Source organism: Podarcis erhardii, assembly GCF_964252035.2.
Source record: "Podarcis erhardii genome assembly, chromosome: 2".
In the NCBI taxonomy this organism is placed as follows: Eukaryota; Metazoa; Chordata; class Lepidosauria; order Squamata; family Lacertidae; genus Podarcis; species Podarcis erhardii.
Genome location: NC_138498.1, coordinates 62844235 through 62871851, shown reverse-complemented (window position 1 = coordinate 62871851; position 27617 = coordinate 62844235). Strand labels below are relative to the sequence as shown.

At 41.8% G+C, this 27617-nt stretch overlaps 1 protein-coding gene across 2 annotated transcripts; it reads right to left on the bottom strand.

Moving 5' to 3' along the window:
- Positions 1-480: 480 nt before the first annotated feature.
- On the bottom strand, positions 481-25476 carry CANX (calnexin). 2 transcript variants are annotated; one of them, XM_081851435.1, is made up of 15 exons: positions 25313-25476; positions 17216-17407; positions 15345-15418; positions 14168-14226; positions 13022-13163; positions 12329-12410; positions 11229-11421; positions 10773-10962; positions 8728-8841; positions 6096-6252; positions 4985-5200; positions 3430-3549; positions 3195-3321; positions 2920-3029; positions 481-1776 (listed from the first exon to the last, which is right to left on the bottom strand). In XM_081851435.1, exons 2-15 carry the CDS (start codon positions 17402-17404, stop codon positions 1723-1725), a joined length of 1827 nt encoding a protein of 608 aa, XP_081707561.1. In that variant the 5' UTR covers positions 17405-17407; positions 25313-25476; the 3' UTR covers positions 481-1722. The 2 variants fall into 2 exon arrangements, with proteins under 2 accessions (XP_081707561.1, XP_081707560.1); XM_081851434.1 differs by lacking the exon at positions 25313-25476 and adding an exon at positions 24776-24800.
- Positions 25477-27617: the final 2141 nt, after the last annotated feature.

The window sequence follows — 27617 nt, the reverse complement described above, 5'->3', positions numbered from 1 at the left end:
CAATTAGCACAAACTGAGGTGTTGAATGGGGCACTGCAAGTCTACCATGTGAGGGGGAAACGACAGAAGAGGCAGCTATGGAAGCAATTTCTTTTTATCAGCTGCCTAAACAACTAAAAGGAGTTAATTAAGCCTGTGAACTCTGTAGCCTCCAATGAGAACAGCAACACTATTGAGGAAAAACAAACAAACCAGGTGCCAGGAAACATACCTGAAAAGCATATATGGAAATTTGAATGTGAAAATCATACCTTAAAGAAGCAAAACCTCTGTGTCTTTGAGAACCTCTTATCCACACATAAAAATCTGGAGTGTTTCTATTCAGTGCACATACAGTAGTTTTGCCCAAAAGCTTATTTACTTTCTTCCCAACCCCCTAGTCTTCCAATACAACAGCACAGAATTACATTTTATCTTTAGAGGCAGAGTGTGTATTCCACAAAAAAGGGATTACAATTGCTAGATACAAAATGCAACACGTTTTTAAAAAATTTATTCAGCTGGAATTGGAACCCCCTACATTAACAATATAGTTTGATACATGAAGAGCAGATTGAGTCTCAAAATGGAACATATACCCGGGAAGCTTTCACATGCTCCTTCCTTAGCCGCAAAATACTGACATCTGCTTTTGGTGCAAATCTTTAGATTGGCTTGCCTTTGCTTCATCTCTGCGCATGAATGTACATACAATGGCAATAATGAGAATGTTAGCAACACTGTACTATCCACAGTGTTTGGACCCCAGAAAGTAGTTCAACCTTTGAGATTAAAAACACACATCACAAACAGATTTAATGAACTGAGCATATGCATTCTATAGCAGCTAAGCTGCATTCTGAACAAACTGCATAGCAGCAGCAGAAGCTAGAACAGGAGGAATTAGTTTTAAAACCATCGGAGGGGGGGGGATTGTTTAAAAAAAGAACAAAAAACAAAATTAAAAAAACCAAACACCATGAAAATAAATTCTATACCGAAAAGGGCTAAATCCAGTCTCAGTCTTAGTAACCTAAACCAGAACTTACTCTCAAATTCAAGTTGATTATGAATACTGTTTTCGCTGGGCAGTACCCATGACCAATATATGTATTTCATGGCCTCATTATGCCCTTCCTCCAATAAGAAGGAAAGTTATTTAAGCACTTGATAATAGTTTCTTGAAATGGATTTGAGCTCTCTTTCTCCTAGCTGACTTAAGTACAAGTTTTAACATAACTGACCAGCATACTTTGACATGATCAAACTAAGGGAACTGTGATGTATAAGTATGTTCATTTTGGTTAAAGAAAAAAGAAAAATAAGAAAAATAAACATAAAAATTGTATACCAAGCAATTTTCTAAGGTTTGCTGTTCATTTCCATTGATAGATTAATACATTAAGTTGAGCCAAGGTTTTGAGACTGGCAATTCTATCATTCTATTCAAAAACAAAAATTTTCAAAACAAAAAAAATGTTAGTTATTGTAACATTCCAGAAATTCTTAGCTGGGTTGTGTTAAATGCATTCTTTTTCTACAGGAATACTCTATTTAAAAACACAATTGCGAATATTTTACTGCTAACACTCATTTACACTGGAGAGCATTTGACAGGAACCTGTGGATGGTGAAGTCTGAGGTTGGTTTTTTTATTATTATTGAGTTTCAGCAAAAGGTATCCAAGGTCCTCTCCCAAAACCATGTTGGGGAAAATTAATCAGATCAAGTTTTTAGGATATTTCAATCTCTTCTTGGTTTTCTGTTTCTGGGGGATCTATTCACAGTTTCTTCCTCCTGTAAAGGTAAAAGAACACAACTCTTACATACATATGAAGTCACTTCCTGTGTTCAATTTCCTCTTAGCTTTAGAAAGCAACGAGAAAGTATCTTTGAAGTTATTCACTGGGATTTGAACAAAACATTAGGAAGAACTTCTGGAAGATATGAACTGTTCAACAGTGGAAAAGCCCATCTTGGTTTGAGGTTTTTTAAAACAGGTTAGATGGTCATCTATTATTATTTATTGAATTTGTCAGTTCCTTTTATCTTGCCCAGGACATTCCAACAGACATACAGACAACATTTCCACATAAATACATTAGAACCAAGAAGAAAAAGAAAAACATTTAAAGCTTATGTTCTTCAATTGAACTGTAATGCCTTCCCCCGAAAAAAAATATTGAGCAGCTGTGATTGGTTGGCATAATGTCTATGATAGTGGATTATCCAACAGAAAGCAGCCATGGAAGAAAGTTGTCTGATCACCTTAAAATAGTGGTTCTCCATCTTTCTTTCTTTTTGATGCTGTAGTGCTGGATTTCCTGTACTAGCGAGCAGGTTGCACTAGATAAAGGATGCAGAATCTGTGGCCCTCTAGATATTGATGGACTACAGCTCCTACGACCATTGGGGCTGATGGCAGTGGTGGAGCTTCATGCTCCGACACCGGGGGGTGGGGCAGAGAGCAAGTGGGGGCGGGGCACGCTGCCTGCAGAGGCGTGGCACCCAGTGCGGGCCGGAGGGCAGCTGCAATGGCACCCCAATGGGATCGCGCTGCCAGGGGCGGTGCGCTCCCTCCGCACTCCTCTTCCTCCGCCAGCGCCTGATGGGTGTTGAGTCCAACAACATCTAGAGGGCCATGAATTCTTCAACCCTGGACTGGGATCCACTTATTTAAACTACAATACGCATATCAACGGAACTGTGTTTATCCCATTCGCACAAGTTTTTCAAAATTTATTTGAAGGTTACATTGGCTTTTCAGAATTCACAAAACTGATTCCCCAGGTTATGAAGTGAAATGATCCCATCAACTGATGACACTGAGGTTGCAATTCATATTTAGGAAGCACTGCATTGCTGGCTGCTCTTATAAACAGGTTACCACCTCCAGGCTTGCTCTAGTGCAACACTTTGCAATTAAAAAAAACCCCTTACCTCTGTAATAGGTTTGCTATCTTCTTCATCTTCCTCCTCCTCCTCCTCCTCCTCTTCCTCCTCCTCTTGACTAGCACTTCCTGCATCACCATCACCTCTCTGCTTTTCTTCTGAAGTGTGTAAAAAGGTTTTATTACTATAATTTACAGGATACTTGTGTTTTTTGCTGCCTACTCTCCAATTCAACATTAGGCTTCAAATTTTAAAATATGTAACTTTATAAGGATAAAGCTTTAGTGATTTTGGGACTAGTGAATATCATCAACTTTGCTTACCTGGCTTTTCTTCATGTATTTCTTCTGCTTCTGCTTCTCCCTTGTCTTTTTCCTCCACTTTCTCTTCCTCATTTACATCTGGCTGAGGAGCATCAGTCTTTTTGTACTCTGCAGCACTTGGCTGTTTCTGAAACAGTTGTAGGAATTCCACAAGTAAGTTTCTCAGAGACTATTCACTTCCAATTCCAATCCTACACAACATACTTTTGAAACCAGTTGTTTCCAAAACACACACCTTTCCAGAGCAGCAGAAGAGGACAACAAGAAACACAGGCAAAGCCACAGTAAGGATGTAGACTACCCAAAGCCAGGGACGCTCTTCAGCAGCTGCCATCATCTGACCCACAACACCGGGCTGGAAGACAAATCAAAATCTATGATGTTCTCTGTACTTAGCAGTGATTATGAGGCAATATAGCTGCCTAAGAGATCTAACAATCACCCAACCATGGAATTTTGTCCCCCCTCCAAGCCAAAAAGCCCAGGAAAACCCAGAAAAGAAGCTATGTGATCTATCCAATCACACCTCCCCATTCTTCAGCCAACCAGCAAAAGGTAAACAAAGAAGTAAAAAATGCTCTCTATTTAAATGTCTGAATCTGCAGTGTGCATAGCAAGGTTTGGGTACTAATGCCTCATGTTTTGATATGAATGTTCGCATAGGGAACATTTGTAAAGTGGGATCTGTGTGTTTATTAACTCAAAAAAGACATGCAAATCTGTTAATGACCAAAGAACTGAAAGAGGTTTGGAGCACATTGTCAGCAGTATGCTGATGACACTCAGCTCTATTTCTCCTTTATATCTGCAGGTGAGGCAGTGGAAGTACTGGACCGGTGTCTTGCCTCGATAATGGACCAGATGAGAGCCAACAAACCAAAACTCAATCTAGGTAAGACTGAGGCAGTGTTAGTAGGTTGTTCCCTAGACCGGATGGGTGGGAGATCACCTGTTCTTAATGGGGTTACACTTCCTCTGAAGGAGCAGGTTTATAGTTTGGAGGTACTCCTGGATCCTTTGATGTCACTTGAGGCTCAGGTGGCCTCTGTGGCGCAGAGTGCCTTCCATCAGCTTTGGCTGGGGGTCCAGCTAAACTGGACAGGGATAGCCCAACTACTGTTGTCTATTCTCTGGTAATCTCAAAGTTAGATAACTGCAATGCATTATACGTAGGGCTGCCTCTGAAAACAGTTTGGAAACTTGAGCTAGTGCAGAATTCAGCAACCAGGTTGCTCACCGAACTAAGACGGTGTGCGCATATTACACCGATCGTGGTCCGACTGCACTGGCTACCAATTAGTTTCCGGGCCAAATTCAAAGTGCTTGTTTTGACCTATAAAGCCTTAAAGCGGCTCACGACCACAATAAATCAATGACCACCTCTTTCCATACTCAGACCCTGAGATCATATTCTGAGGCCCTTCTTCATGTGCCTCCTCCACAAGAGGTCTGGAGGGTGGCAACACGAGAACGGGCTCCGCGTCTGTGGAATGCTCTCCCCAGGGAGGTTCACCTGGCACCTTCATTATACACCTTTAGACACCAGGCAAAAACGTTTCTCTTTAACCAAGCCTTTGGTTGGTTGACATCCTATGTCCTTTTAAAATGTGTTGAAGGGGTTATTGGGTTGTCCTTGTTTTTATTTTGATTATGTATTTTGCGGCTTTATATTCCGATTTTATCCTGAAACCTGTGGGTATAGGGCAGTATACAAATTTAATTAAATAACAACATTTGGATTCTAGTCTGTTATCCTGCTTGTTGTCAGAAACAAAGCTTTTATTTCTCACCTCAGCAGCGCCATCAGCTGCCTTCTTCAGACCCCATCCATCATTACCCCAGTCATCTGCCACTGCCCGATCTGTACAGATGATGAAATTATCAAATAATATGTCAGAGGTCATAGACCACAACTCAAGCCCAAGAGCAGCAAAGGGGGTCATCCTGAAAGGTTCCAAGTCTTCAAAGAAATCTGGGTTTGGAATCTTTCTTGGCTTCCAGATGCCCTGATGAAGAAACAGAACAATTATAACACAAGAATTCATTTTAATGACCCTTCAGAGATTCCTGAACAGATTAGAATACTTCATTTTATTCTTGGCTTATATTCACAATCTTATTGAACATCTATATATACAATGTACTGTTATTTCCCTTTGTTTCTTGTTTTGCTATTTTCCCCACTTCTGCAGCAGCTGTCTGTCCACAGAGCAATGGCAGAACACATGCTGTGTATGGAGAAAATCCCAGGTTCAGCTTTTCACATCTCCAGGAAGCAGGGTTGTGAAAGACCACTGCCTAGATCCTGTAGATAGAAACTCTCTTATATGGAGATAGATACAGGTCTAAATTCAAATAAGGACTTTGTGTATGTATGTATGTATGTATGTATGTATGTGTGTGTTGTTGTTTTTTAACCCACTTAGCTTCCTTTCCTGGAAAATTCAGGCACACATCAGTAAAACATTATTGGAAGTATTTTAATTCTATCCTGCTCTTAGACTACAACATGTAATGGCTGTATTTGCACATAATGATACCCCAAGCTTGTTTAGCCAAAATGATTTTCAATTGCTCTATGCCTTATGCCTCTGTATCTTGGCAAGTTTTTTGTGTGGCATAGCCAAACAATCCATGGGTAAGTGAGGCTCTTTGGTTTGGACAAAACACCAAACCATAGTTTTAAAATGCTATATTTTATTAGCCAATAAACCACTGCACACTGTGGTTTGTTGATGTGCTAGATTCAGAAATCAACTCTGGCTAAACAAACCATGACTCTGTGTTATGTGTTAACCAGATCATAGTTTAGTCTTAAATAGCTGAAAAAAGTAGCAGAATATAAAGAATGTACCCTGAAATAGGAGTATGAAATATAATTTGTAATACTAGATAATTTACCTGGTAGTTAGGGTTATCGATCATGGGTGCTTTCCATTTGCCTTTATAGTTGGGATTGTCAATTGTGGGACGTTGCCAAGCACCACAACCAGGGGCAGATTCACATTTGGGATTTGCAATCTGAGGTGCCTCCCACTCTCCATCCATATCTTCATCCCTGAAAAAAGTAACACTGTTTTAGGACTCCATTTACTTTTTAACAAGAAATTTAAAAGGTCTCTGACCTATGGTAGAAATTTTGATCTAGAAATAATTATCAGTGTTGAAAATCAAAATGATTACACTAATTATGCTAGAATTCCTTACCTTAGCATAATCAAATAAATTCAAAATTTAAGCAAATTCATTTTACAATCAACTTGTGTTAACAATTCAGAAAATGCGTAATTTAGCTTATTTCCACTATTTAAAGACCCCCTTTTGCCAATATACACTATTTAATAAAAATGAAAACACAGAAGTGAAAACCTATGTTCATTAAAAAGCACAGCATAAGCACATTAAACTGGAACAGCAACAAACACCTCTGATCCAGAGCAAGCTAATCAAATCCACTGTAAAGCTTGGGTGAACAGAAATCTTTTCCCATGACAATGGGAACACGTCAACTAGACAGCCAACTGTGCCTCCAGGGAATGAGTCCTAAAGGCAGGGAACAACCCTCAAGAAGGCGCAACCATTGAGGGAATGGAGAGTAAAGCCTCCTATGCTGAACTCAATGCCCAGGCAGGCTGGTATGCAAAGAGGTGCTCCATCAGATTTCACCAATGCATTCTGCACTAGCTGCAATTTCCAGAAAGCGTTCATCAAGGTTAACCCTAGGAACAGCACATTAAGGTAGTTGAGATAGGTGGCTGCCAGAGCATGCAAGACTGTGGCGAGGCTATCCAAAACCAAGAATGACTGTAGCCAACAAACCAGCTACTCCTCGCCACTGAAGCTACTTGGGCCTCCAATTAGAGAGACGACTCATGTAGCATTCCCAGGCTATGAACCTACTCTTTCAAGAAGGAGTCAGACTCAATCCAGAACAGGCCATTAATTTCCCAGATCTGGGAGCTACTGCAGAAATGAGTTACAGCAAGAACTTGACTGGGACTACAACACTTTCAGAGTTACTTTGACTAGATCTACCTGCAGGTTAGCATCTCCCACCACCAAGTTATCAAATGAGCAACCTAGAGTAATTTTTGCCTTTACATGCAGCCAGTAAATTCAGGCAGAAGGCTGTATTCAGCCAACACTCACTACCTCTCATATAACATCCACCAGTAAGGACATGTAAACGCCTACCCCCAAGTTACCACTCAACAACAGGCAAGTCATGTGTCTCACTCTGCCTCACTGGCTGCATCAGGTAACCAAATGCCCAATTCCAACACCACTTCCACCTCTAAACATATATATATTCCACCCATCTGGTCTAGCAAACCACCCACTAACAATGCCTCTAAGCTGGTGAGATACAAGTAATGTTACAAAGCTTATAGATTTTGCTCAACTACTGAATTCCTCTAATACTCTGAGTTTTCTCTCACCCTAGCTAATACAAAATTTGGGAATGCATGAAATTTCACAACTTGCTTGCACCTTTCTTTGTGTGAGGAACACAATGCTGATCACACTATCTGTAAAGCCATTCACAGTTATCTTTTTTTCTTGATTAATCTTATCAACAGTTGCTTAGAGCAATCTCTTCATCAGGCAAAGTCTTAAAGCTGTTATGCAACCTCCAGCTTTGACTGAACAATAGACTTTGATTGCATCAACTTGTGCATTTGAAAGAAAGTCTTTTAAGAAACAAATCCAAGAACTTTTGGCTTCGGCCAGTCAGGGCAAGAAGTCACAAGTCTACTATAATCAAATATTAATTCAGATCCATACTCCTGAACTCCTCATTCTGTTTTCTTTGTGCTGCTCATCTAAAAGAGTTCCAACTGTAACCATGACTAGATGGGCTCGAACTAACTACACATCATGTCTTCCAGCAGTGATCATATATAATATGAGCGTGCCACAGCAACTCCCATGTAAGTCATTCATACAAAATGACAAACATCAACCTGCTCGTTTGCTGACTATCTGGACTATCTAGGCCAGTAGGTATGGTCTTTCAAGTGCCATATTTCAATGATCAAGTTCACTATGACCATTACCCCATTTCATTTCAGTCAAAGAATGGGTACAGACCAAGGGTTCATGCAATCCAGCCTTCCCCTGTAGTTCAGAAGAGCTGAAGGGCAGCAGTTTGGGGAACGCTGGACTAAGCAGCAGCTTTCCAGAAAGCCCATAGCAGCACATTAAGGCAACAGCTCTCACCTGCTTTTGAAAGTGGCAAACAAGCCAAGTGTCTGTCTTAGACCAGTAACAGAATTGTGTTTTTCAATCAGTGAAAAAAATGAACCTGAACACAGAATACATTGAAGTATATCAGGCTATGTTCCACACATACAACTAGATGCCAAGTAGACATATTAAACACAAAACAGAACAGAAGTTTAGGTACCACACATCTGGAAATATTAGTTGTGGTTACTGAAATGCTCACAAAAAAACCCCTATTTTAAGGATCACCAGCAGAGTTACTATTTTAGTTTGAAGACATTGCAAAGTGGAATCAGGGTTAACTTACCAATCTTCTGGTTTCTCTGCATCAGGATCAGCAACATATTCTGGTTCATCATCTAGCCAACCTTCTGGCTTCACAGCATCCTCATCTGGAATCTTAGCAGGAGCATCCTCATCCCTAAGATGGAAGAAACCATAAACACTTTCAGGGAGCATGTTGCTCCAGGCCTGTAGATGTTGGGACCTTCTAGGTCATTTCTGGTTGCAACTCAATGAGTGAATCACCTTACTGTCCCCAACAATTTAAAAGAAGGGTATCTTTGATCCTGCCCATCTCTTGTGGTCAGCTGGAGAGACCCACCTGCATGACCACAGCTGGTAACAAGATAAGGGGCATAAAGACTTCTTTAGGCAAGCTTTGGTTTGCCCTCTGTTTAGTCTTTCATTTCCAAGTTATTTCACTCTGTTATATCTTTTACAATTGTAATAATTGTGATGTTACTGTATCATTAATTTTTTTTAGGGTATCATAAGCTATTTGGAGCACTGTGACAGAGCATGAGAAGTATGGTTAACAAAATAAGGCCTTGCTACTAGAGAACACCAGCCGTCCTCCATTTTGTCCCCACTCTCAACTTGTTCCTCAGGTCTCCAGTTTTCTGTAGCTAGCAAGCCAGGAGAGGGTGTGCCTGAAGAACCAGCCACCGCCATCTACTGACAGGGAAAAGAGATCATACTGGCTCTCCTTGCCTGAGGCTAAGGAGCTCTTTAAAAAGGTGAAGGTAAAGGACCCCTGACCGTTAAGTCCAGTCACAAACAACTCTGGGGTTGCGGTGCTCATCTCGCTTTACTGGCTGATGGAGCCGGCGTTTGTCCGCAGACTCCCCCCCCCCCCGGTCATGTGGCCAGCATGACTAAGCAGCTTCTGGCAAAACCAGAGCAGTGCACAGAAACGCCATTTACCTGCCTGCCGGAGTAGTACCTATTTATCTACTTGCACTTTGACGTGCTTTCAAACTGCTAGGTGGGCAGGAGCTGGGACCGAGCAATGGGAGCTCACTTTGTCGCAGGGATTCAAACCGCCGACCTTCCGATCGGCAAGCCCTAGGCTCTGTGGTTTAGACCACAGCGCCACCTGCGTCCCCAGAAACTCTTAGATAACATAAAATGCAACCAAGACATGCTTTAATTAATTAATTGACTATTCAGAGCCATGAGTTTTGGTGTGTCTTTCCAACTTGCATCCAACACCCACATTCAGGGTCAAGTACAATTCATAGTCACCCTCCTTCCTCTTTTGTTCATCAGGAGAAAGAAAAACCTATTAGTTGCCACCCGCCACCCTTCCCTCCTCAGAAAAGTAGGCAAAAATCAAGGAGGCTCCAAAAAACCTGTGACAAGTTTTCACCTCTTCACAAAAAAAAAAAAAGGGGGGGGAGGTGACTGATCCACTGGGACCAAGCCAGGCCAAACAAGCTTGTGAACAAGTTAACAGGCTGGCAGTTGGACTTACTGCTATGTTTTTGTTACTATCACTCTCACTTTGCTAAGGATTGGGAAGCAACACAGAAGAATTGGCCTTGCAAAACTCCCTTCCAAGTTATGTCATCAGCAAGTGAAAGCATAGCAGTGTTACAGATAGTGACATGAGAGGTAAAATGTGGTGCCATAAACCTGGTTCTTCCAGTCTCTAGCAACTGCGTCCAATTCATCCCCCTCTCAGGTGCTAAGTTGAGCTACATGCTGGCATCCCCTGAGCCAGAAAAGCAGGGCGATCAGCAGCAGCTAGCTCAAGGCCTTTCAAACAGCACAGACTGCAGAAAAGACACAGACTTCAGCTGATTTGTGACTGAATCTGCAGAACAATAGCCAGACCAACTCCCCTCAGCCCATTTCTAACCTTCCTGAGGTTCAACCACAATCCAGTCTCTGCCCAATGTTCACGCAGATATATGGGAATGTAATTAAGGATTACCTAGAAAACCAGAGAATACACTAGAAAAACTACACTCCAGTTACTTCCCTTTATGCTTCTTTTCATGCCACTCTCAGAAAAAGCTGTTGGAGCAAGCTTCTCCCAAGGTTCCTTAAATTTCAACAGCTACTCACCAATCATCTGGTTTAACAGCATCTGGGTCTGGAATCTTAGCTCTCTCATCCCAATCCTCTGGTTTCTGGTCATTTGGGTCCTCTATCTCTCGTGGCGGATTCACGGCAGGGGTCATATCAGAAAGAAGATTCCCACTGTTTACAACAGTTTGATCAACCAGGATTTCAAAGCTGTTGTCTGGGTTCAGAACTAGGATGACCAAGGAAAATAAAGTTAACTTCAATACTTTTGAGAAGAACCTATAAAAATATAGGTTCAAGAAGGTCCATTTCCCTGCTTTATAGTCTACTCTTCTCCTGCAGGAAGTTGTTCTATCATTAAAGGTTTCTTACACAGGAAATAAAATAAAAAACTCTTCGCTTCCTGCTTTACAATACACTCCATTGTTGCAAACAGCCTCTCCCACATTCTGCACTAGACTTTCACATAGAAATCCAAATATGTGGTTGCTTTACCCAGTGTATAAAGATGAGTCTTCTTATCAGTAAAGTAATTCTTCAAATCAGCATCAGGACGCTTTGCATGTTTCTCCTCATACATGCCCGTTTTGGGGCTCTTGTGCCGGAAGATGAAGTGCAATTTATAGTCTTCTCCACATTTGTCGGGGCCAAACATAATGGTATAGGGAGTCTTGTCATGGAATTGATCCTTAAAAATATAAATATGGCCCAAGCTTCAAACACACAGCATAAGTTAACTTTCAGGACAAGCTCCTAAGCTACATCTTATGAACACTTTGATTCTACAAATCTAGAAATCAGTAACCTCTGTATAAGCAGACTTACATCAACCAAAATTGTAAAAGTCTAGAAAAATAAGGCTTTCCTTGTTAGGAGTATTAATAGTGCAATTCAGGAACCTGAAGTTTCAAAAACTGCTGTTAACACTGCACCAACCAACTTATAAGTCATGGATGCTTAGTCAAAAAGCGAAATTCATGCTACCAATTCAAGGGCATTTTTCATGGTATTAGCATATGAGATGTATGAAATATGCCATCTAGAGTAATCCAAAAGGCAAGGAATTAATAATTTTTCAGCAAACACATACTTGGTAGACCGCAGAAATCATGAGAATAATGATAGACCCACAAACTGCTCTAACTGTAGATAAGTAGGCCAGCAGACTACTCTTACGACCACAACTAGTCCTTGAACATACTCCGTTTGGAAGTGAAGTCCAAAGGTGTGCTCACATTACTGCCTTAGAGTGCAGTGACATTCTCCCTCCCCCGCCCATGCACTTCTTAGCCCCCCCCCCCAGATGTTCACATCAGTGTGGCTTCATTACTGTCAGGTTCTCTGTTTGTGTACGCACCAGGGCACATTGAGGGTGGGAAGGTGGAGATGTATTTACTCTATTCAAAGAAAGGTGTGCGCACCTTAACTACAGACAAATTAGGAATGACTTAAGGATTCCAAACAGTCTCAAGCTGGTTGGAGAAGTACAGGATATGTATTTTGGATAAAAATCATAACCCAGCACTGGAAACACAGTAAGTGCACAGTAAACATAGTTGTGGATACACATTAGGAGCTAGAAGACAGTCACTTACCAGGTTCAGCTCACGAGTTTTCGAAAGCAGCTTTACATAAGCACCACCACACTCAATACCATTCTGGAAGTTGACTTCATACCTAAGTTAGTTTGGAATATAAAATAATACTCTCATTTTAAAAAGAAAACCCACATCATTTTTTCCTGAAGACAATGACTCATTTCAAACAACAACCACATCCTCCTTTCACAACTGAGACGGCATTTTCCTCGTCTCACCTCATATGCTTCAATTCTTTCTTTGGTGCGACTCAATTCAGAAATGGAACCCCACTTTTAAGCCATGTTTTTCAATTCTGGCTGGCAACAAATCACAAATTTTCCCAATTGATGTATCACAGCACATACTGGTTTGCCCAAAGCACCAAATGAAAGACAGATCTAGAGTGGAAATCCGAAGCAAGTCCCCAACTGCCAAACCATGTTTTGAACATTACAAGTGAAGCAAGCTTATAGTCCAGATTGTGAGGAAGGCAAGACATTTTGACTTTGGTTATGAAAAAAAGCCCATGGCAGTTTCTATCCATTGTACAGAATCATCGGATTTTGCTGTGAACTGGCAGAACCTGCTTCCACTGAGCTCAGTCCTTATAGGCCTATATACAATACAGTGAATGCATTTCCACTGAACTTAACTGCTCAGTGTACACACCCATTCATTGCTAGATAGAAAATAAAAAGGATCACTTACTGTACAATGAGGGGCTTGGTGTCGAAGACAAAGGGTTTGGTGAGTTTGGCAGAGATTGCATGATGCTTAGCTCGAGAAACCAGAACAAGTCCTTTATCCCCTGGTAGTTTAGTATCCTTCATTTCCTGCACTTCCCATTTGCCTATTAAGAAACAGGACAACACATTGCTGTTTTAATACTCTATTCATAAGAAATCACACACACCATGTCATTTCTACTCACCATATTTACATAAGCAGCCAAAATTTCATTGCAGAAAATATCTACCACTTTTAGAACCCATACGCACAATTCAGCTACCACTGACTGCAATAAACTACAGCTCTAGTTTATGAGAAAATACGACCTTCCACAACACACAAGGAACTTTGCTCAGGAGAGCCACTCATCCACAACACTGCCTAACTGCAACCTAACAATAAACAAGATTCTATACACATGAAAATGAAATTGTTAGAATCAGGTATGTGCCAAGTGTTATAAATGCCAACTTTATGCCATGTGTTTTTCACATGAGTGCTGTTGAATAGTTCACAGAAATGTTTAAATGCTGTCCCAGGACTCTGGCCCAGATCTCATTGATGCAGTAAATCTGTATCAGGTCTGTACAGTTTTGCAAGTAGGGGCTCATTTGACTTGAGTGTTCTTCCATACAAAAAACCCATTTCTCCCACAGAGAAAAACATTTTAGGAATAAGGCTAGATGGTTTCTATGTGGAAAATATATTTATTTTATTTTTGTATTGGGATGCATGCAATCACAGTCCAGATGTAGGTTTATCATCTCTGTGAGAACTAGGCCACTAGTGCCACAGCAAGACAAAAGTCTAATTGAGATTTAGTCACATTTGAATCTTAGAATTGTAGAGATGGAAGGGACCACAATGATTATCTAGTCAAATTTTTCTCCCAACATGGGACTCGAACCCACAACCCTGAGATTAAGATCTATTACCCACCCTTCACCATAAGGTCCCATGGCATATGATCACAATATAAACAATTGTTATAAAAACAAATTAAAAAGTTCTAAACAAAAATACCATCCAGTACTGGGAGGCGGCTGGGGCAGTTAAAGTAGTTGTGCTTAGCTACTAACCCCAGTCATTGCATGCAGTGAAGACCAAGCAAAGCATTATACTCACCATCGTATTTGGCTATTTCATCATCTATATCATCCTTCTTAGCTTTAGATAGAACCCACCTAAAATTTAAAAACAGTTGTTTTTTTTGTTTTTTATTTAAAGCATTTCCCCCCCACTCTTCAGCCAAAAAAGTTCCCAGAGTGGCTAACAAGCGATCATTAACAAGCAAGCCAGTCCCTGCCCTCAGGTTTACAATCTAAAAAACATAGCAAAAAAGGAGAAGGGGGGAAAAAAGGGTAAAGGAAGACAAGGAAAATGAAGCACCAGATATGAGAGCGTTGCATAGCTTAAATGTGTTTAAACACCTTTTTATCTTCTGTAATTACATAATTTAGTGAATTAGTATGTCTTGCAACAAATTCAATAAATACGCATATTACCACATGTCCATATTTAAGTCTAAGAACTTGCAACTGAATGGCTCACTGCTAAGAAACTGCTGGCTCTGTGATTGGTGCACTATAACTAAGATATACTTTGGTAAGTGAACAACACAAGCAACGCTGACACCAAACTCTACATACATTAAGCATAATAGAAACACCGCCACCCGACCCCACCCCCATCCATCCTCCCTCTCCCCACCCCCCTTTCTTTTTTCTTTCTGTTTTCTTCTCCCCCTAATGCCTCAACAAATGAAACGGATTTGTAAAAACGTTACATGGAAGAAGAAGAAGAAGAAGAAGAAGAAACGAGGCACTACACTTCTGTAAAACAAGAAAATCCTTAATAAAAAATATTAAAAAAAAAAATAAAAATAAAGACATATTGGCAAAATGAAAAAAAATGAAAAAAATGAAGAAAAAAAAAAGAGAGATACTTTGGTAGAGATGTAAGGCAGGGCCTTCTGTTTCAACACCTAGGCTTTGAAATGCCATGCCCTAAGACACACATCTTCAACCTTTTCAGACCCAGGACCTGCGTTTAATCCTCACATGCATCTGAGGACCCGCTTCTTAATCTTTTACCATGTATCTGCATGGTAGTGCACTGTGATTATTGGTTGCTGCCAAGTACCTGTGTACATTTTGCTTTGACTTTGTTTAGAATTGCTTTTTTGTTATGTGAGCCCCACTGAATTACTCATACTGAGGCAAAAGGGATATAAATGTTTGTAATGCACACAACAGAAACATCTCTCTGTAAATCTACTAACACCTCTTGGGCTTAAACTTACCCTTCTAAAGTTCCTTTATCGAAGTTCTCAGCAAAATAAACATCTCCTGTTGGGACTGGGGCCTTATAGGTGACCTGATTGAGAAAGATGTCCGATATACCTTGATATGTGATATCTTGAACAATATTATAAACCAATTCATATTATTTGTGATCAAGTAGAATTGAGAAATATGCTTTTGGGTACACAATGCACTCGTTCTGACAGCACAAGTATTTCCGTTAGTGCAATAAAACTTCCCCTCCCTCTCCAAATTGGCTCTGAAGGGTTGGGGTAACCTCCTGAACAGATTTGGGGTTGGGGAAAAGGAGAGGCAGGAGAAGTTCTGTGGCATGGGCAAAAGTCATTGTGCTAATGGAACATATTGGATACTTCCCATAGTTTGTATGTTAATATCCCAAACTATTCCACTTCCTACTGAACAGCAGAATTACTGAAACAGCTCTTCACTGGAAAGAACACTACAAATAATGGTTTAGAAATTTGAACTCATTGCTTTACTCTACTTCTTATTGCAGATTCCAACCTTAGGGCGTAGTGTAGCACTACACTAGCAATTCATAGGATAGTAGTGAATGAAATATTAGAACTACCACAAGGGGGTGTCCCTCTCCCCTTGCACCATCCCCAAATCTGCTCTGGAGTTTTGGTGGAATTTAGGGGGCATGCGGGAGGATAAATCCTTGTGCTGATGAAATGTTCTCTTCAGCACTATGATGAACGCAACCCATGGCTCAATTTTCACGTTCCTTCCGCCTTAAAGATCTAGGAGCCCAGAAGGCAAACATGAGAGAGCTAGGCATACAGTCATACCTTGTGTTGCGTTAGGTACATGTCGCGTCTTTTGAGCTTGCAAATTCGGCAAACCCAGGTTTCACCGCGTGCGCACATGCAGAAGCGTTTTGCGCACTTTGCGCATGCGCAGAAGTGCCGCTCTAGTTGCGGACTATTTGAGGTGCAAATGGCACCCCAGAATGGATCATGTCCACAACTAGAGGTACCACTGTACAATACAAAGCTATGTTGCATTGCTATAATATCTTGGTATAGTTCTATGATGGTGACATAAACTGCTAATATAGTTGTATTATTGTTTCCAAGTATGACTAATTCCAATGTACATGATGCTACTTTCCCACTGGTATCATCTGTATCACATTCACATGTCGACAAAGCCTGCTGTGTCCAATTTCCACATTAATCTGCACAGAATTTAATTAATCTGCACCAGATTTAAACAGATGTTTTTGAATGCGTTCTCACTAAATAAGCATTTCTAAGTATATATGCATTTTTATATGCAGTCTGGTTTGTTTTTAGGCCCAACTACATCACACAAGGAAAACTATCTTCTGATCCACACAGTCATCCAGAAGACATTGAATGGATCAGTTCAAACTAGAACTCAAAAGAATAAGTTCCACAAGCATCCCTATTTACTAACACCACAGCAGTCAATGTAGTGCCCGCCAGATATAGCAGACTACAATTCCCATCATTCCTTACCTTTGGCTATTTTGGCTGGGGCTGTTGGGAGATGCAGTCCAAAACATATAGATAGCACCACATGGGCTTTCCTTACACTACACCCATGCAAACAGCACAAAGCTTTAAACAACAGGAGAAGCCTCTCTTGACAGTGCAGCAACTTAAGTTTGGATGCAGGAATTTTCCACATCTTTTCAAGAAGCAAGTTCTAGCAGCCAAAGGAAAGCAACAACTTGGAAGTGTGCACCCCACTTAGATAATGGGCCGGTTAAAATTAGAATTATAGCTAGAAAGCTGCAGACCTGGTCCAATCATCAGAATGAAGGAACTTGTTAATAATTTCTTTCTGGAGATCTACACTTGAATTAAGTATTCAAACAAACCTTAGGGAGTGGGGGTGGAGTGCTCGCTTCATGCTTCAACTCTTCTACCTCTTCAATGCCATCATCAAGGTCATCTTCAATATCTATTACGTCGTCATCATCATGATCGTGATCGTGAGTTTCATGTGCCAGGATAGCAGAGGCTCCAGCTAACAGCAATGCTGCACACAGCAACCACTTCTGCTTCATGGTCTACGCATAAGGGTAAAAGATGAGCATGAAATATCACTACGCCTACCAGCAAAGGAAAGGGTTAATCAACATAAATCAACATATATGCACACTATTAGGCATATGCTACCAAAATGGTTCTCTGTTCATCACTAGGTCCCAGCCAATACATGCACAAAAATGCTATTTAATGGTGTAGACCTGTGGTTTTCAACCTTTATGAGTCCCCAGTTCCCTTAACCGATTACTCCCCTGTGGGATACCTGGTAAAATCCTGTGTTGTTTTGTAATTTAGCCGTTCTGCCTATCATTTTTTTAAGGCTTAAAAATTGAACAGTAGAGCTTTGAAAAGACTTTTTTAAAAATTTGAGTCATTCATTGCCCTGCTAAATGTTGTTTTTTGTAATGTGGCACCCAGTAAAATAAAACTGAAACAGGATTATTAAACAGCCCCAACTGGCAGCAATTTAGGGCATGAAAATGAAAAGGCACTCTGCACATACTCTGAGACACCCTTCCCCTTCCTGTGTGACATCAGGTGTCCCAAGGGTGGACCACAAATATCAGGAAGGAGAGGCTACTGTATCCAAACACACACACACACACACATACCCCGCCCAAGTGAGGGGCTGTTGCCATGGGACAGCACACGGAACCCCCACCCAAGCGGAAACAGGAAGCAGTCCCCATAGCAACCACCCCCTTCCTTATTTGGCTTTGAAGGTCACTCAGGAACTCCGCCTTGCCATGTTCTAACTCCTGACTGGCTTCTTCACTAGCTCAAGCTTCTCACCACAGCTCCCATGCTGAAAACACACGCTTCCAGTATGAAATGGTTACTTCTGGCGTGTAATAGTGACTTAGGCAAGCACAGGAGGAGGAAAAAGGTAAAGTATTAGTGGTGGTTCCATGGAGGCACAACTTCCTGGTTCCTTTTAATACTAACTACTACAGGAGCTCCTCCCCATCCCTTCACTTCAAATAATGAAGAGATTTATCACAACCAAACAAGTAAAACTTGTAGAGAGGCTTGCAAAAGCTAATGCAGTATGAATGAGTCAGAACTAGCAGCAAGAACGCCATACTAGAAACAAGCATATAAATTTCTCTAAGTTTCATAACTGAAACTTAAAAAAGAAAAAAAAAGCTTTTGGTGGCTGTTCCAGTGTTATGAGCAAACCTGCATTTTATACAAAGTTCCATTTTGTCTCCTTTTCATGTTTTGTTTTCATGCTATTATTGTCATAGATGTAGACACAAGTCAAGTGCCAAATGCGCACATTGATATTCTGTGAGCAGAGGCAGAGGGAGGCCCTGGTCAGATGGTCTTACCTCTGGGCTAATGAAAATCTCTGCCTACTGCTACATAAACATTTACCGTATTTCCAACCTTCAGGGGTGACTAGTTTCTTTTTTTGTCCAAGGGCAGTATTCAATGATGGCCAACCTCAGTGGACAACCACAAGCCAGGTGCACATGGCCAAACAGAAAGCAGACACCCACATACACACTCCGATATATACAATACACATTGCCGCACTAGCAACATCAATAGCTGAAAGGAATTGCCCCAGCACTTGTTTCCATCATGCTCCCTTGCTCTACTGAGAGTACCAGTTATGGTGAAAAGCACAGATAGCAGAGCAGTGGTGAGTCTCTCTTCCTCCAGCTTCCCCGTGGTGGTGCAGAACAGCCTGCTACCATTGAGAGCAGATTGGAGTGCTCAGAAAAAAGGAAGGAGTATACCAGAATACTAGTGAAACACTGGAATAGATCAGAGTGCCTCTTCCCTTTCCCAGAGGGTTCCTGATTGTTCGTCATGGTGGCAGATTGTTCTACACCACCATAGCTGAAGCTACCACTGAAAATACCACCACCAGTCTATTTCAACATAGGCTGATGTGTCTTTTGAAAATGGCTTGGTGAGCGAAATCAGGCCAACCAATTCACTACCCCTGCATTACAAGAACTATGAAAAGAAACCTTATACTAAATAAAACCACTAAGCAAGACAAATGTTTACAGGATATCTCTGCATGCATCACCTAGAGGGGCTTTTCGGAATATAAAAAGGATTGCACATTGCCAGTGTGGTGCAGAGAGCGCTGGATTCATTCTGGGAGATGAGTATTCAAATCCCCCCTCAGCCATGAAATTCAGTGGGTAACCTCGAACAGGCACAGCTTTTCAGTCCAACTTCTAACTCATGGGGTTGTGTGAGCATAAAATAAGTTGGGGAAACTTATTTTGAGCACTACTTTGACCTCCTTGGAGGAAAGATGGGATATAAACTAATTCTTCAGTCATATCTCTAGGATTCCAGAAAAGAGGGCCATTTAAAAGCATGACAAATATCATACATAGGAGAGAATGGAACATTAGTACACCCCCCCCCAAAAAAACCAGAGCTTTGAAGTTCACCCCTACATGGTTATTTCTGAAAAAACAAGGAAGTTAATACAGTGAATGCTCAGGTTGCGAACGTTATCTGTGTGGGATGCACGTTCGCAACCTGCAGCATTCACAACCCACGTCTGTGCGTGCGCGGGTTGCAATTCAGCATTTCTGTGCAAAGCGCAATTTTGCGCTACCACGCGTGACCGCTGAAACCCGGAAGTAACCCATTCCGGTACTTCCAGGTTTCGGCAGTCCGCAACCTGAAGCGGCTGTAATCCGAGGTATGACTGTATTTGGTGCACATTTATTAGCCCACCATATATTAGAAGATTTTAAAATGACACATTTTTGCACCCAGCCCAAATTTGGAAGTGATGGGTAAGACACGGGGGTTGGCATCTTTCCCATTAGCCAGTCCATGTCCAGCAACAAACAGCTCCTTCCAACTCCATTTCACCAAGCGCTAGGGAACAGAAGAGACTGCCATGCACTCTCATGTATCTTGTATCATACATCTGTTAAGATTTCTAGTGTTCTAAACTGTTTCCAGAGCCTATTATTATTATTATTATTATTAAATTTGTATACTACCCTATACCCACAGGTCTCAGCTGAAAAGGGGCATAGGATTCCAATACTTCCTAAGAAGTCCAAAATCAAGCACAAAGGAAGCTACAGACATATGCTTGCAGACCGGTTCACTGGAATGACAACATTTTTGTTTTGTTTAATATTATATAAACATTTTGTTTATATAATAAATACGAAGATGCTTGGGACACAGTCTTATCCCAAAATGTTTAGCCTACATTAGTGAGAATTCTGCTACAGAGAAAGCTGTAATACACAAAATCCAAGACCTTAGTACTATGGAAGTCTGGGTCTTTCTTAGGTCTTGCAGTCAAAACTTGGACATGACCCCAACATTCTAGCACTGAGCAAGCCAAATTGTAGAGGTGATATAATCCTAGGGATGTACAACTTTTGTTGCCTCTTCACTCAGACTATGTCTTATATGGAGGGGGGAGAACATCCAAAAATGGATAGCTGAGATGCACATTTGCTTCCAGAATGCAAGTACGTACTTAGCTCAAGTACATGTACAGGACAGTGATGCTTAGTCAACACCTCAGCTGAAACTGAATACAGGAAAACCTGGAGATTTCTGTCTTTTAAATGTATTCTGCTACACTCCCTTCATATTCTGATTTGTGGATATTACTACCAAGTGTTTGTTTTCCTATCTACAACAGTCCTGATTAATTTGGCTTTCCAGCAAATTCTGCTTTGTAAACAGATTGTTTCTACTGTGATGAGCATTTGCCGCCTGCAGAAGAAAAGCAAATTAGTCTGCTCAAGTGGTAACCAACACTTCTGTCCTTCTGCCATTAGAAAAATAGCCTTATAAGCAAAACGAACCAAGGCCTACACAGCAAGCAGGTTAATTTGCTTTTAGCATTTAATTTAGGGTACTAACTACAAAGTGGATCAGGGTATATGTAGCTCCTACAGAACTAGAGGTAATTGACAGTTTTAATTTGAGTGATAGAACCTTTCTCTTTGGAATCAATATGCCTCTGAATATCAAACGCTGAGGATAAATAGGAAAGGGCTAGTCTTCATATTCTGATTCTAAGTATGCCATAGGCACATGGCTGGCTGTTGCAGGGGGGGGGGATAAACCAATTTTTACGAGACCTTTTAGAGGATCAAGTTTCCAAGAAGAATTCTTGACTTTTTTTAATCTCCTTATAGCTTGGCAAACACTGGAAGTTTTTAGAATACACACATGAATATTTAACATCCAAGTGACCCCTTTTATATATATCTTCTATAACTTGTCTTGAAGTAATTAAAGCAAATGCTATTATGTTGTGCACACCAAGCACTAATTGTTAAAGGTTATTAAGAGTACATGGGAAAGCGTTTGCAGATTGCTCTATCTGTTCTTTTGAGAAAAGCTGTATGTTTGCAAATACATTACAAATGGGATTTGTAACAAGTTATGAGCTACCATGTAGTGCCTTTTCAGGTTTAGTTGAAAAAGTTCACAGCTACTGAAGAGAGTACAGTTGTTGGTATCTAAATGTGTGTATTACCGCTCACAGAAATAGAATGTGAAGTTAGTAACACACTGGGAGGTTCTGTGCTGAGAACAGTGTGATAAAATAGAGCAACATAAAGTACTTTGACATAACATGAAACCAGGAGGCAGAAGAAAACAGCTGGACAAATTTATCTTCTTCGAATCAAAATTTTTCTATTAATACAGTATCTCATGCAGGGTGTAGTTTTTTAGTCTTTATTTCTGAACCAGGTTTTCCAACATACAATGGTCAAAATGCATGCTTTTCTACTCAACTATTTTATGCTGTGAACCTCCCTGAGATCTATGTATGGAGAGTGGTATACAAAATTAATTAATTAATTAAATATCAAGGGGCTATTGCCTCGTCTGCCCTAGTCCTAGTGAAAAAAATGAGAACACTTCTGGCATTATTATTATTAAACCCATATAAATTATCTCACGTAACTCTCAACTTTATTAAAATTTGGTGCAGCAGTAGTAAGTCAGTTAAAATTGTTTTACAGGCCAGATTTTACCCAGTACAGTGGTACCTCGGGTTACATATGCTTCAGGTTACATACTCCGCTAACCCAAAAATAGTACCTCGAGTTAAGAACTTTGCTTCAGGATGAGAACAGAAATCGTGCTCTGGCAGCGCAGCAGCAGGAGGCCCCATTAGCTAAAGTAGTGCTTCAGGTTAAGAACAGTTTCAGGTTAAGAATGGACCTCCGGAACGAATTAAGTACTTAGGTACCACTGTACTAATACAGTGGTGCCTCGCAAGACGAAAATAATCCGTTCCACGAGTCTCTTCGTCTAGCGAAGCACGGCCATTAGCGGCTTAGCGCTATTAGTGGCTTAGAAAAAGGGGGGAAAAGGGAAAAAACTCGCAAGACTTTTTCGTCTTGCGAAGCAAGCCCATAGGGAAATTCGTCTTGCGAAGTGCCTCGAAAAACGGAAAACCCTTTCGTCTAGCGAGTTTTTCGTCTTGCGGGGCACCACTGTAATGCCTAACCCCTTACCCAGGGTTACAGAGGATATTAGGTTCCACATTGAGTGTATTTCTTAGATCAAACTACGCTGACTAGCAGGGAGAGATTTCATTCAAGTTTGCACTCCACTGAACTAGCAAGTCATCAATATTTTAAATCCATGGTTCACTAACTGTGACCTGAGCCTCCATAAATAACAATAAACAGTTGTTAAGGGAGGTACAGTTCACTATATCTGTGGCTAGCATTCGAAATTCACCATGCACCAGGTACATTTTGCACCTGGCTATCGGCCACTTGTGACTAAGTTGCCTCAGGATGTTGCCTGAGATCTCCACCAGCTGGAGGTGCATACCTGGGGATCGTTGGATCAGGACTCTTTTTACACACTAGCAATGAATCCTGCACAATTCTATCCATTGTATTTTATCTGCACAATCAGAATGAATTTCAGGAACCAAAAAGTCATATTGAAAAATGACTTCTGTCTGGCACAAAAATGGCAACTAGGCACCGCATTTTGGCGACTGTAACCCTGGTTTAGGAAGCCATTTGGCACCGAGCTTATGTATCTGAGTTTCTTTGCAAAAAGAAAAGGGGGGGGGAGATACACATAATCTATTTTAAGATGGGGCTTCATGGTTGAGGTGCCACAGAGGGCCTCCAAAATGCAAATTCCAAGCTACTGTTCTCCCTTCCAGCTTTGGAGCCTGCAGCACCAGTCTTGAAGGAGAGCAGCAGCCCTTAGAACTACATCACAGAAGATTAGAAGGGTGCCAATAGCAGCTGCCCCTTGATGTCTCCTAAGAGGGAAGGCAAGAAGGGAAAATTAGTTTGAGTGAACAGTGGGGGAGCAATGTAGGAAGGCAACGGAGTCAGACTCACCCACTGTATGTCCCTTTACATACAAATCAGCTTTTAGTTATTTTAGGACACCACACCCACCAGTTAACTTAACTCCATACCAAATAAAGGCAGTGAATCGTGTTTAAGGCAACACCTAAACCTCTCTTAATATATATAGGAAATTTCTGTCATTTTCAGTTCATCATAATAGAAACAAGTAATTGTTACTTGTGCCAATATAATGCCCCAATACTTCCCCCCTTAGTATTGTGTGAACTGCAATAAGTTACTACACTAAAGCAACCTGATAACTTTCATGTGCATTTGAAGTTCAAGGCCTCTATAGTTTAGAGCATTCCTTACTCTCCCTTTGCAGTTCACCTTTGTCCTCTTTCTGCTTTCACATGGCACATTGCAAAATTATCACTTCCTTCTTCACACCAGACAGGACTTTTGCCCTTATCTTCTTTGACTACCCAATTCCAGTAAAAAAAAAAAAAATCACATTCACGCAACTGTTGCCAGTAATCTATATTAAGTACAAGCCAGTCTTAAGACTTAATTTTAACTTCAATTATTTTATGTTGCACATTTCCCTGCCCACGCAATTATTTCCAGAATATGTGTCCCGGGAGCCCTGGTACTCTGCATAAGTAGTTCAGCAGTAAAATAGCTTAAATTCCAGTTTTGAGAATGCCTACTAGAAAATATGCAGCAACAAAATGTGCAAAACCGTTTCCAAATCATCAATCCATTCAAACGTCACCATACATGATTTATATTCCATTTTATTAAACTGGCCTGTGCCAAATCCACTCCCATGCCCCATGTTCTTTCCTCATGTGAAAAACCGCCACAAAATAGTCACAAAGTCACGCATACTCTTTAAACCCAACAGGGGGCAGGGAGGGTTCCTGCGGTGCGGGCCGCGCTACCTCTCCCACAACCGCCACATTTTTCCCTTCTTCCTTTTCTGATATTCAAGAATACGCGACGTGAGAAACTGTGGGCCCCGTGTCCCCAGCCCAGTCGGAGAAGGCGCCCCCCCCCAAAAAAAACTCCCAAAGCATGACCGCACAGACCTACCAAGTGATTAGTCATACCGCGCATGTGCTACTCGCGAGCAGGTCTCACGGCGTTGCCACAGCATGACCTAACAGGGAAGGCCCGACTTCCCCACTCGCGGTGCGCCTGCGACACCTCTCCTTCCCCTGCACCCCCCCCCAAAAAAGGAGAGAAAACCCCAGCAGGCCAGGCCTGGCTGCTCCTGGCGGGCCCTTGCCCCCACCAAAAGACTCAACCGCCCAGACTTTGGGGACCCACCGCATCAATACCCACCCCACAACCTGGCCAGACACTTTAGGCCTTACTGGCCCCCTCCCCCGTCACTCTCATCTCCCCTCTTTTCAGCCCCACGGCCCACTCCCCCTCCCTGCATGCAATGGTACAACCCACCCCTCACCGCCCTCCCTGGGGTCAACGTGCCCCCCTCCAGAGTCCCGGCATTCTCTCCGCGCGCGAGTGAGGGGCTGCCCACCAAAAGGCTTCTTCTATTCTACCCTGTCGGATTCCAAGGATGGTTTCATTTTTTGAGGGGGGGGGGACACAGACTGGAACGCTCACCTCTCGGCGCACCCCACCCGCCGAAGCACTCGGTTGTAGTAGCCCCAGCGGCTCCTGTCACGTGCCCCTCAGGAGAGTGAGTGAGAGAGAGAAAGAGAGAGAGTCGGCGCCGCCAGCCGCCCACCCACTCCGCCGCCTCTCTTCCCAGCCCGAGCTCCGCCTCCGACGCTCGGGTGCTTCCCTACCCCATTGATTCCGGCGGGTACTAACTTCCCGCCCTTGGATTCACGCCTGGATCTTATTGGCCGGGAGGGCATGTCACTTACCGAGGCTCTCGCCTTCAGCCACGTCCCTACGGCGCTGCCCTTCGTGGAGCGTCCCCATTGGCTCCCCCGTCTCGGCACGAAGACTCCGCGGATTGGGCGGCAGAGGCGGGGAAGGCGGGTATGTAGCGTGAATCGGATCCCGATTTATTCTTTAAAGAGACAGTGGGCTTGCTTAGACTTAGAGGGAAGCGCTTTTTGCGTTCGGGGCGGAATGTAGTCTCGCGCGTCGTCCCGAGAGGACCGAAGCGGGGCGTAGTTTGGGGCGCCTTTTTAAAACGGGCACCGAGCGTTTTTGTAGGCAGTGACACAGAAGTGTTCTTTGAATGAAGTGGAAAGACTGTGACGGAGGGAGGCAGGCAGCAGTGGTCTGTATTTCTACACCTGTTCAGCCTGCAGCATGTAAGGCAGGCATAGGCAGACTCCGGCCCTCCAGATGTTTGGGACTACAATTCCCATCATCCCTGACCACTGGTCCTGTTAGCTAGGAATGATGGGAATTGTAGTCCCAAACATCTGGAGGGCCGGAGTTTGCCTATGCCTGATATAAGGCCTCGCTCATGCGCTATAGGACGGAACCGGCATTACCATAGGTGCCACAAAATACCCGCATTTGTAAGAACTCTGTCCTTTGGCAGCACCTGCACTTCAGAACTCCCTGCCTATTGAGCTCAAGCAGGCACCTTCCCTGCGCTCTTTTTAGGCGCCTGCTAAAAACATTCTTGTTTAGACAAGCCTACCCAGATGCATAAAAAGTTGAGGTAATTTTAATTGCATTAGTATTAAAGGAGATGTGTGATTTTTTTTCTTGATTTTACTTTTTTATCTTTTGAGAACTGCTTTGAGGGTTCCCCCCCCCCCACAATTAAGCAGAGTATAAATCTTACATAAATAAATCCATATAACGGTGTACGAAAAGCACACATACAAAATTATTGTATACCTTTGGGGCAGTTTTATCCACCACCTGTCTTTTAATTATTTGTTTTTTATATTTTATTTTCATAAATGAACAAGCATCTAACAGTATTAATGCATAGGTTTCATGGATTACTAAGAATTATGCTTCTGCTGAACTGGACTCTAGCCCAATAATAATAATAATAATAATAATAATAATAATAATAATAATAATAATAATAATTTATTATTTATACCCTGCCCATCTGGCTGTTTTTCCCCAGCCACTCTGGGCGGCTCCCAATCAAGTGTTAAAAACAGTACAGCGTAAGAAACCTAATTCCATAATAAACTGGTTAATCTTTAAGCATACATATAGATATGGCTCCAAGGAAAGTTACTAGTATAGCTTTACCATTTTTCTGTTTGGTATCTGCTCAGTTTTGAAGGAAAGAGAAGTCAAACAATCCATTTCAAGTGGGCAAACCAAGGAGAGCTCTCTTTGGGATACCTGAATACCCCACCTTCACGCCAGATGGCACTGTTCACAAAGGCACTGTCCTTGAACACTGTACATTGAACCAGTCCTTGAACCAAGTATCATTGGCACAATTGAAGTTTTTTGTTTTGTAATTTGGGTGTATCTAGATTTGGCATGATAAGCTGATAATCACATGAGTGGCTAGTTTAGGAAACAGTGTCTTACCTGCTCTTCTTGTTTAGCACCCACATTGGTTTTTTTATGCGCTTCAGACAAATCAGATTTTCTTAACTAAAGTACTGTATCCTGCTGTTTGTGTCAAAACTAAAACACAGACTACGCACGTCACCCAGCTTCCTGTTGGAATTTTCATTGGAAGCTTTGTTAGGGGCAAAAACATAATGTCTCTGATTGTAAGTCAACAAAAGCAGGAGCCTTCTGAAGCCGGTCAAGTTCTAGACTTGGACTGGGTAGGAGGTCTTGGATTATGGAATTTGGGTTGGAAAACCAAAAGCAGCTGCTGACAGAAAGTGGATAATAATTTAAATCACAGCATTTTTAAAGCACTTTTAATAAGCCTGAGGCTAAAACAACTTATGGTTTGTTATACAAATCTATTTAATGTGGGGCTTATTAAATAAATAAATGGACATGGGTGGCG